The sequence below is a fragment of the Fundulus heteroclitus genome, unplaced genomic scaffold (genome assembly GCF_011125445.2).
Source record: "Fundulus heteroclitus isolate FHET01 unplaced genomic scaffold, MU-UCD_Fhet_4.1 scaffold_352, whole genome shotgun sequence".
Lineage (NCBI taxonomy): Eukaryota > Metazoa > Chordata > Actinopteri > Cyprinodontiformes > Fundulidae > Fundulus > Fundulus heteroclitus.
The window spans coordinates 82,129-93,371 of NW_023396762.1; the positions used below are offsets into that span (position 1 = coordinate 82,129).

General features: G+C 40.3%; 1 protein-coding gene across 4 annotated transcripts; it reads left to right on the forward strand.

Moving 5' to 3' along the window:
* Positions 1 to 1,440: 1,440 nt before the first annotated feature.
* On the forward strand, positions 1,441 to 10,867 carry LOC118559847. 4 transcript variants are annotated; one of them, XM_036130373.1, is made up of 5 exons: positions 1,441 to 1,605; positions 7,186 to 8,283; positions 8,401 to 8,556; positions 8,995 to 9,087; positions 9,562 to 10,867. In XM_036130373.1, exons 2-5 carry the CDS (start codon positions 7,264 to 7,266, stop codon positions 9,880 to 9,882), a joined length of 1,590 nt encoding a protein of 529 aa, XP_035986266.1. In that variant the 5' UTR covers positions 1,441 to 1,605; positions 7,186 to 7,263; the 3' UTR covers positions 9,883 to 10,867. The 4 variants fall into 4 exon arrangements, with proteins under 4 accessions (XP_035986266.1, XP_035986264.1, XP_035986265.1 ...); XM_036130371.1 differs by lacking the exon at positions 1,441 to 1,605 and adding an exon at positions 3,377 to 3,774; XM_036130372.1 differs by lacking the exon at positions 1,441 to 1,605 and adding an exon at positions 6,280 to 6,336.
* The last annotated feature ends 376 nt before the right edge of the window (positions 10,868 to 11,243 follow it).

Sequence of the window (11,243 nt, forward strand, 5' to 3'; positions counted from 1 at the left end):
AGTCGCCGCGCTGACCAGACAAATCTCTATTGCTCTCGTCAGTGCGCTCTGGGCGGTGATTTGGGCGGATTTTACCCACGTTGATGCGCTGCGTGCGAGGGATAAACAGTGGGGGAAATTCATAAATAAAGACTGTAAAGGGCTCCTATAAAGGGAACAGGGGTACTGACAGATCTGAGATGAAGCCCCCAATATTACAAGTTATTTAAAATGACCCTTAAAAGTGTGCACCTGAATTAAAGCGCAAGGCAGCACGCCCACCGAAGCGCCACTGATTCTATGTTGTTAAAAACAAAAGAGCATTAAACACAGCTACTATCTCTCCTATTGACTTTAACTGGCACACGTTGCTACCGATGTGAGGGAATTAAACGTAGTGATTTGCGTTTTGAATGGCGAACGGTGATAAAAGCACCTGCTCCGAGGGAAAGGAGGGGGGAGAGGAGCAAGCGCTGAGGCACAGAAATACGGTGCATGTAGTTAAAAAATGCAGAATTAATTAAAACGAAACTTATGAACAGACCAAGTGGCGTTTTAAACTGCATCTGGTTAGCAGAACTGTTTTATGATCCAGCGTGCAGCCATGACTGGTTCTGAATGAACTAGTCATCTGGCAGCAGCTCTCCCCCCGCCCCCTCCCCTCCTGTGTACGCGGTACAGGACCTTACCCGCTTACTTTCACCACCGTTAAGACTAAAATTATTCATAACTCTGATCACTCTTCCTGCTGCTCTGTTAACACGAACTGCAGCAGGAATTACTGATGGCCACAAGCTGTGAAAGAAGCCAAAACAGCTCAGCAGAAGGCGGAGTTTTGTCGTCTGTAGCCCAGATGGGCTTTGTGATTTTTATGCGTGAGAAATGTCATGTGTTGCGTGTGAGTGTGTGGAGTTAGTGAAATGCGTGTGTCACACGGTCAATGCGTGAGAGTTGAGAGCCCTGAGGATTAAGCTGGTCAGAAAATGGATGGATGGATGGATAAAGCTCTAAACCTGTACCTCGCTCCGCTGTCCAGAGTCTGCAAGGTGTTTAGCTGTAGGTCAATAAATCTGCATTCAAAAGAAATGTGCGCTCTGTCTTAATCTCTAACATAAAAAGTGCCTTCTTTCATTCTTTTGTCTGTGGGATATTAAGCTCTGAGAATTGACTGACAGGAAGGTAGTGGAAACTTTCTTACTCTTGTGCAGAGTTTACTGCCAACTGAGCTACAGCACCCCCTACTGTACAGTACCAGTACACTGAAAAAAGTGAAGCACGGAGCTGTTCATTCAAGTTAATAACTACCATTGAATACATTGTAAAATTATTGACTTGGTTGTGAAACCCTATCTATTTGCATTCTTGTGTGTCAATTTTGATTCAGACTGAATTAATTACACTTCTGAAGGAAATAAAGCAAATATTTTGGTTCCTCTCAAAGCAAACCAAAAGGAAAGAGATAAGAACGTAATATTTTCCATTTGAGTGAAACTTGAATTGCGCATGCGCACTGCACAGGAGCGCGCGCGACGGCGAGAAGTTGGGGAGAAGAGCTTGATATCAGAGCTTCGTCCGTTTCGGCAATTCTAACGTCCTACTTGCATTTCATCGAAGAATAAACCTGCGGTAAGTACTAACCTAAGTTGATGTAAACATGTCTTAAGAAGCCTACATGTTTAGTGATGCAAAAGACTGGTCATGTCACCTGGTTAGCAAGCTGAAGGTCTCGGTTACATTTGGGTATCCCAGTAAACGCGTTCGTTTTTCTCCGTGTTAAATGTTGTGTAATATCTGAACTTTGGCTTATTTCGTGAGAAATATAACTATGTGTAAATTTTTCGGGTGTATCGGGAATTAAACAAGGTAGGCGGCATACCGTAATTCACAAGGCTACCAATCGCTTCCACCACGGTTAGCTCGGCTACACTGTGTACTTGACTAGCTTAACACATGTTAAGCTATATTAGCAATTACTTCATCTTGTGTTAAAAGTGCATCCGTTTCTTTTATGGCAACGAGGCTGCTTAGTGCATGCATTTGAATGGTGGGCTACGTCGTATGGTGGTTTCCGAGCGGTCGTCGCCATTATGCTGGTTTGTAGTTGCAGTCACGTTTCTCCCTTGTTTAAACAGTTGCACGGGGCACTTGGTAATCTTCTTATTAAATTGCACGTTTGAACTAAACTTTTTGTTCGGGTCTTCGAGTGGTTTTCACGCATTTCGTTCACGACACTGCCCCATTTACTGTAGGTTAAGAATTACGTTTCCCGAATGCATTGTGTGTTTAGAAATATGTCGTGGCATGCTGGCTGGTTTATTTGACCACCACGCGCGCCCATTATAACGTTGAGCCAGTATAAATGTTGGGTTGCAATGTTCAGAAAAAATTAAATGAACCGTGGAGACGAGATAAAGTGGACCAAATGATACAGTTTTGCGGGGCGGTCAGAAGCAACAGGAAAAACGGGTTTCCATGTGTCTTTCTCTCAAGTCCAGTGAACTCGAGGGAACAGTTAATTTTCGCTCGAGCCCAGCGCCGCCCCACCCACGGCATATTAACCAGCCTACTTCGGATCAGTGTTGCCAACTCCTCAGTAAGGAAAGTAGCTATTGGCTGGTCTAAAAGTCGCTAGAAGTCGCTGAATGACGTCATCGCCTAATTTGCATAATCTGCCACATGATGTGATGTGCATATTATTGACGCTGTGTGAGAAATAACCTCGTTAGAGAGAGACAAAAAGTGAGTAAAAACACTCAGAATATATATAGAGCTACTTTTTTCTGTCTATTAATGTTTATTTATTATTATTATTATTATTATTTTTATGTTTCTTTTATTACAATACTAACCCTCCTCCTTTACCCGGGTTTGAGACCGGCAAAATTAACCATAAAGAGAAACTATGGCGGAGTTACAAATTTTTTCCTTTCAACTTTTTTTCAACATTTTCTTTTTTCTCTTGTGGTCCACTAAGGAGCCTACAAATCACGGTAAAACATGAACATGTGGCTGTGTGAATCAAATGCCGTTATTTATTTAAGATAAAATATTTCAAATTCAGTTATTTATGAATAACCTGCGCCGTCAATCCCGGCGCATGTGCGCTTTATTTGCAGTCTGGACGCTGAGGGTAAACATGCTGTGGCTCTGACTGCAGCGCTGAGAGGGACTCCTGCGGGAGGGGGAGAACGGGGGAGGCGCCCCACGGCAGCAGCTGCCGCTGGAGGACAAGAGTATGAACGATACGTGCTTTCACGTCAGAGTCTCCAAAAGTCGCTAGATTTGTCGCTAGTCGCTTTTTTGAAAAAGAGTCGCTGGAGGGGTCTGAAAAGTCGCTAAATATAGCGACAAAGTCGCTGAGTTGGCAACACTGCTTCGGATGTGTAGTAAGATCACACCTCATTTAGAATGCGCACAGATGATTGAGTGCTTCATAAGGGCATTTCCCTGCTGTCATTTTTACAATAGGGTGGCTTAAATGATTGTATTGTAGTTATAATAATAATAATGATGATGAATTCATTAATTTCTTTGTAAATCTTTAGAATACAAAACATGTAGCTCAATGTTCTTTACTACTGTTAGACTCAACATTGTTTTAGGTATATAGATTACAAGACTGTCATTAAAATTAAACAAAACTTATTTAAGATTTCTGCTCATTGCATTCTCTAAATATTTACTCGTTTGCTTTTCTTTTTTCAGGTTGGATGTGGAAATGCAAAGAATGCAGTAAGCATTTTTCAATAAGATCTGAGATACTGAAACACTTGAGACGTGACCATCGCTTTGATGGTAGGCGGCGTCTCTATCCATGCATCCACGCACAATGTCCCTGTTCGTCTAAGACATGGAACGGTCTTCAGAAACATCTCTCTAGAAATCATCCTTCTCTGGAGTCCCAACAAAGACACTCTTCTTTCAAGTGTTACATTTGTGGAAACGATCAGCTTTCTACTGAGCACGTTTTCATCCAACATATCTATGAACATCTGAGAAAATATGAAGTAGTCCCATGTATGTTTAATGGTTGCTCATACAAAACCAACATATACAGCAGTTTCCGGAGCCATAAATGGAGAAAACACCAGTCGTGCTCCATCAATGACTTTAAAAGTGGAATAGTTGTCACATCACTCATTTCCAATCCACCTGACTCTGACTCAGACTTGAATGAAGAAATAGAGCCAACCACTGAAGAGTCAAGAGATTTGGAAAAGGAAGTTGAACTGAGATTAGCTTCACTTTTACTTAAATTAGAGCATACATATTTAGTCTCAAGTGCGGCTGTAAATGAATTGCTTGAGGACCTAGAACATCTCATTGGAACTGTCTCTGTGCCGGGTAGTGTAGCAGCAATTAACCAACATTTAGAAGATAATAATTGTCATGTGGAAGCATCTGTTGTTCAACAATTGGCCACTGTTCTTTGTTCTTCACACCCAATTCATAAAGCAATAGGGAAACAAGGGCCATTGTCTACCAGTTGGAAGCGCAAGACATATTATAAAAGAGAATTCAGCGTAGTGTCTCCCTTGGAATACATTCTTGATAAAAGAAACAAAAAATCATTACAGTATGTATCTGTGCTGAAAACATTGCAGCAGGTTCTAAATTCAGATGCAATTTTGGCAAAAACTGTGCATTTGAGAGAGAGATATCAGTCACCAGAGAGTGATAAAACGGTATATAGTTGTCCTTTTGATGGTGAATTTTTCAGAAAAAACACACTTCTGTCTGCAGACTGTGCTATTTCACTAAATCTTTATGGAGATGAGTATGAAATCTGCAACCCGATTGGGACATCACGAAGAAAACATAAAATCTGTGCCTTCTATTGGACTTTAGGCAATCTGATCCCTGGTTGTCAGTCTTCGCTGTCATCAATTTACTTGGCTCTTCTAGTCAAAAGTGATGATTTGAAAGTGTATGGCTATGAGACAGTACTCGAGCCACTCATACGTGATTTAATTTCATTAGAAGAGCATGGTGTGTTTTTGCAGAAGTTAGGGAAATGTGTTAGGGGAACGATCCAGTGTGTGATAGCTGATAACCTTGGAGCACATGGTATCGCAGGGTTTGTTGAGAGCTTTTCAAGTGGTCACATTTGTCGATTTTGTACAGCATCTAGGTCAGAAATTCAAACAAAAAGTGTAGATAGTGGAGCATTTACATTAAGAACAGAACAGATTCACTCAGAACACATCAAAATCCTTGAACAAGATTCTCTAAGTAACTTCTGTGGTGTCAAGAAGAGATGTGTCCTCTCTGAGAAACTTAGTCATTTCAAAGTTACCACAGGTTTCCCCTCAGATCTTGTCCATGATTTATTTGAAGGAATCGTACCTGCAGAGATTGCGCTTTGTCTCTCTGTTTTCACATCCAAGAAGTACTTTACGCTTGCATATTTAAACGAGTCTATACTAGCTTTCCCCTTTAAGTGGACAGACAAAGTTAATTGTCCGCATCCAGTGCCATTGAACTTTGCATCTCGAAAGACAATAGGAGGCAATTCTCACGAAAACTGGAGTCTCCTAAGGTTTTTTCCCTTCCTTGTCGGCCAAAAGGTACCTGTGGATGAACCAGCTTGGAAAATACTGACTGACTTAAAAGATCTAGTGGATCTTATTGTCTCACCTGTCCATACAGAGGAATCAATTGGGTATTTGAATTTCAAGATATCAGAGCACAGAGTGCGACTTAGAGAGGTTTTCCCAGACTATAATCTGCTGCCTAAGCATCACCTTTTGGAACATTATCCCCATCTTATTCGTAAGTTTGGACCACTAGTCTGTCTTTGGACTTTAAGATACGAAGCCAAGCACAGTTTTTTTAAAAGAGTTGTTCGTTATACAAGATGTTTCAAGAATGTTTTGCTGTCTTTGGCGGAGCGACACCAATTTCACATGGCACAGCAGATATTTATGTACACTCAAAAACCTCTTCTGGAAGTTTCAACTGTCTCAACTCTTTCTGTTGATGTGTTAAAAGAAGATATTGCACAAGCTATACGGCTCAAACACCCAACAATGGATTATGTGTGCCTGGCAAAAAATGTTACTTTCAATGGATTCAACTACAGAAATGGAATGATACTTGCACATGGGTCTTTGGAGGGGATTCCAGAATTCACTGAGATCATCCACATGTTTATTCTGAAGGAGAGACTTTTTTTCATTGTTAAGAAGCTGAGAGTGTGGCACTGGGAACACTTCAGGGCCTTCGAACTTGAAGTAAGCCATTCCAAAGACATAATACTTGTGGCATCAGATGAGCTGACTGATTCATATCCCCTGGTAGCTTACACTGTGGGAGGAGTCTGTTTCATCACCCTGAAGAGATATATTCAAGTTTAAGGTCTGAATTTTTTTCCCTTTTTTTAAAAAATTATTTAAGGTCTGCATATTCATCAAATCATTCTATTTGCATATAATTCATTCTACTAATCACGTTTTAAAATCTACACTAAACTGACACTGTACTAACTTAAAGGAAAGGTGATTCTACACAGGGCTACTTTTTGAGCAATGTGTCTGGGCAACAAAACTATAAAATGTTGTTTGGACAGTTTATCACTAAATCACTTAAATGAGTAGAACTTGGATCAGCAGCAGACAACTTATTTTTATCATTCCATCGAAAACTTTGGAGCTAACCATGTTGTTGCCAAGCAACATTGCTCAAAAAATTGCCCCGTGTATCAATGCCTGTAGGTTATACATGGTGGGCAGAGTAGGTATTGCAACTATACAGCCTGTTGCAACTGTGCTTAAATGGGATATTTTCCAGAATGTTTAATTTTTATTAACCTTGTATTTATTAGTTGACAAAAATGTCTACTGGAAATTCAAAATGAATACTTAATGTCATGGTGCTGGTAAAGATTTGTGAAAAAGGTAACATTTGTGAATGGGCAGCATACATTAAGGAAACTAACTTCTAAAAGAATAACATGATCTACCTCAAATGGGATAAACTGTGTGACTGGACTAACCTAGAGGGGTGACATGCTGTGACAATGGACTAACAGACGGGGACACTGATGGAATAAAAGGGGCACGGACACAATGTTAGACTGACTTAAAAGGGCACTGATAGACCTTATTACAACTCTAAGCTGTCATTTCATCAGTACACACGGTGGTTGTGAATGTGAATTAGTAATTTTTATCTTTCTCTGTCTCCTTTTATTCTCCTCCAACCCAGGTTTTGACTCCAGCTTCCTGAACTTCACTGACCGTCAGGGCATCTACATAAACACATCTTGAGATCCAACTTAAAAGTATGGCCACTCCCATCCGACTCCTCATCTTGTTGAGTGACGAAAGCGCAGAGAGGATGGAATTATCAAGGATGCCGGACACAGTTGAGGAGCTCATTGAACAGGTCAAAAACGAATGCAAACTTTGTGGAGACATCAGGCTGCAATACAAGGATGATGACTTTGGTGGAATCTTTGTTAACTTGAGCTCAACCTCTATGATCAAAGATCTCACTACAATCAAGATCATACAAGCTGCTCCTGATATTGTTCTGAGTTTCGTTGAAAGTGTCCCATCTGATTTGAGTGACTTAGACACAAGCCTTGTCTCACAAAACACTGATACAGATGACACAATCATACTCAGCCGCAGCTCCTCTGACAGTGAGGGACTAAGAAAAGAGCCATGGCCAAAGGAGTTCATTATCCCGCCCTTCTCCCTTGAAACAGAAGGTCAACTTCAGAGGGGGAATTCAGAATATGCACATAACCAAACCAGACTGACTCCTTCATCAAAAATGTTGTCCGACATACTGGAAAGATTGGCAGAGAAGATTTTTTCCTACAAGGCGTACCCCACTGATGCAGACCTGAGTGATGTTGCAGAGGCTCTGACGAGGAAACATCCCTGCCTGAGACAACCAGACTCCTTCAATGAGAGTTATGGATGGAAACTGAAGCTGAAGAGCAAGATGTGCAACTACCGCACTCAGCTGAGGTCACATGGACTTTCGTCTGAGCTGATGGTGAACACACTAAAATCCAAATCACGAGAAGATGCTGCTCCCTTTCCAGCAAAGAATGTGAAAAAGGCAAGAAGAGGTGAGACCAATTACTATCCTCAGCCCAGTGGAGACAGTCCAGAAAACCTTGAGCAAGAAAGAGTGTCTCTTCTGACCGAAATAAAGATAAGAAACAATGAGAGAACCGTACGGGAGAAGATGGCCAGGACTTTTCAGTTCAGGAGGCAAGAGATTGTGGATCAGAAGCCAACCATCGAGAACCTCATGGAAAGATGGCCAGCTTTATTTCAGATGGAAGAGGTACACTTTTTACAACCATTTGTATACTTAAGCCCATAGATGAGAAAATGTGTCTGTTTTTTTTATTTTAGTTCACATTATTCTTTAGTTTTAAGTGCACTGTTTTCTTGTGTACAGGTTGATGCAGAGTTTCTGCGGGTTACTGCAGTTCCCCTCCTGACCAGATTTATGGCGCACCTGGACAAGCACTCCCCACAGCTGCTGAAGATCTTCAGAAAGAAAGGAGGGACCACTAAAGCAAAGACTGCCACGATCCTGGAGTTTCTTGACCAGGTATGATATGTAGTATATAAATAACAATTAAGGGCAGCCTTCAATCCTTCGACATGAAGAGAATGTGCAATTGATGTACATGGCATTGTTATAGTGTGCCAAGTTGTTTTGCACCATATTCGCTATCAACCTTTAAAAAAAGAAAAATGTGCCCCTATGAGTACATTAATGTATAGTAACTCATAGAAAATATTTTGTGCACCTGCCACTTCACCAACGTTACTTTGAGACTATAGGAAGCCAAACAGGAGCCATCCAGTCTGGCCTCTGGCAGATGTACTAGAATGGCTTTACATTTTCACTGCTTTCAATTAGTCTGCCATGGATTCAATATTGACCAGGCACACAGTGTAAAAGCACTGTTTATGGTAGAGCTGGGAATTGAGTTGCTAGTGTAGTCTATACATCGCATAATAACCATTTTGTTTGTCCCTAAAGGGTGCTGATGCAGATATCAGAAGGGAGTGTATCCTCAAAGCCCTCATCATCTACCTGGGAGAACGTGTTGAGGACCTAATAAAGGAATACATGGTATGTCCAGATAAATTCTGTCACAAAGATAATTCAACTTTATTAATCGCGGGAGTCCACCTATGCCAGGGGTGGCGAACTCAAATTCACTCAAAATCTGGAACGAAGTCGCTGGCCAAACTTCACAATTAATTAGGAAAAATTGACTAAAATTGTGCATGCATGCACTTAATACTCAGTTAAATTTCATATACATTCACATACACATTCACATACCCACTTTCAAATGTGTCTACACATCCTGTGACACAGCAAATTTCATGTTCAATTCATATTACACTGCACATTAATGGTGTGTGTGGGCCAACTGTAATAGACATTTGAAATTATCTCGCGGCTGAATAAAATGGCTCCGTGGGCCAAATAGTGCCCCGGGGCCTGAGTTTGACATCCCTGACCTATGCCATTATACAGTATGTAGTGATTAATGAGGTGTACCAGACTGCAGTTGTTCAGTTGCATATTTTCCTTCAGGTCTCCCAGAAAGATCAAGCCGAGCAGGAGCTGGAGAGGACCACCATGGCAGTCTTCGTCTTCAGAGAGAATTCAAGCCTTCTACAGCAGCCCCAAGACGTTGGGATTGTCATTGATGGTGTGGAAGTCCTCAATGAGTTGCCTTCTATTGCAGCTGGGGTGGTAATGCTCTTTGGACTTTGCTATGCTCTTAACATAGAGTATCCACAGGGTTTCAGGTTCACTTTTGAGGCCCTTCAGAAGATCCTAATGGAGCTTGGTTCCAACAAGATGACTTCCAAGATTCGCAAACTCAGTAGTGAACTCAAAACTGCGCAGTAGTGCACATTTGTGTGTGCTTAGTGTGTGCATGTAGTTGCCACTGGCTTCTATTGCTGAGTTAGACCACCTCAGCAGGACTTTGATATACAGGCTCACAGGGAAACTTAAATTGAGTGCTTTAGTTGGAATTTTGGTTCTTTTCAATATGATGTTAAGTAAGATGACACTCCTTCCAAGAAATTAGCAAATATGTCATTCAAAGTTAAGCTGTGTATGTAAAGTACACAACAATGAGAACACTCCTTTTCAAAATCAACATTTTGAACAACATATCAATGAGCACACACGTTATTTCCAAAATGTGTAGAGGTAAAAAAAATTCTGAGCTTACAACAGAAAAGTAAGGTTAATACATCAACACAACTTAACAAGATGAGGAGTCAGATGGGAGCTCAACAGATGTTCCATAAAACTTACTCCATACACATTTTTGGAAATAACTTGTGCACTCACTTAAATATTGTCAATTTTACTATTCAACAGGTGTGTACATTATCGCTGTGCATGGTACATTGATATAGCCCGTAGTTTCCGCCGGCTTCTATTAAAGAGACCAATGTCCGTGCATAGTTGCATAGTGTTGATTGCAAAGGGTTTTTGTTGTGGAGTGCTGTCGCCATTTAATGTTGTGCTCTGAGTTCAGAGTATTAAGTATTTTCTGATTGTTAGAGAGGCAACACTCCTTAAGCAATAAATACCTAATTTCATTAAAGTTCAGATCAGATAAGCTTGTGGCCCATTAATGTGCTTTCCATCTTTTTAATTGTGCTTGGTAAGCCATCTGTTGTCCTTTATGTCATTGCTCTGATGTGGAGCAACAATGACCTGTTTGTTTATCTAAACATGCTGCCACTTTTTTTTTCTTCTCCTTTTTTACATGTGAGCAACAAATGACTTTTGAAAAAACTGTTGCTCGAGTGTGCTAGGTGTAATGTGAGTGATGCAAATTGTTTTTGATTCAAATTAAACGAAATATAAAAAATGACTTTCATGGTGCCAATTAATTAACTGGTGTTAATGCCTGAATATTAGTTTGGTGCAATGTAAATATATTAGATTGGTTCAATTTCAATATATTAGTTTGGTTCAATTTCAATATATTAGTTTGGTTCAATTTCAATATATTAGTTTGGTTAAAACTGAAATGTAAATAATTTAATTTGGAAAAAGGTGAAGAATTAATATTGGGTCAAGTTAAGTAATATGGTTTGAGTCAAAATTAAATAATCATGTTGTACCAAACAACTTTATTTAGATTCTGTGAAGTCAAATATTTTAGACGCAACAGATGGACATCAATTTTTTTAATTTGAACAGGGTAATAATTTTTACAGTGTAACAACATAGATTCAACTTATAAA

Coding starts and splice junctions, on each gene's coding strand:
- LOC118559847 (XM_036130373.1), top strand. CDS start 7,264: ATGGCCACTCCCATCCGACTCCTCATCTTGTTGAGTGACGAAAGCGCA. Junction 8,557..8,994: donor TCCTGGAGTTTCTTGACCAG/GTATGATATGTA, acceptor TTGTCCCTAAAG/GGTGCTGATGCAGATATCAG. Junction 9,088..9,561: donor ACCTAATAAAGGAATACATG/GTATGTCCAGAT, acceptor ATTTTCCTTCAG/GTCTCCCAGAAAGATCAAGC.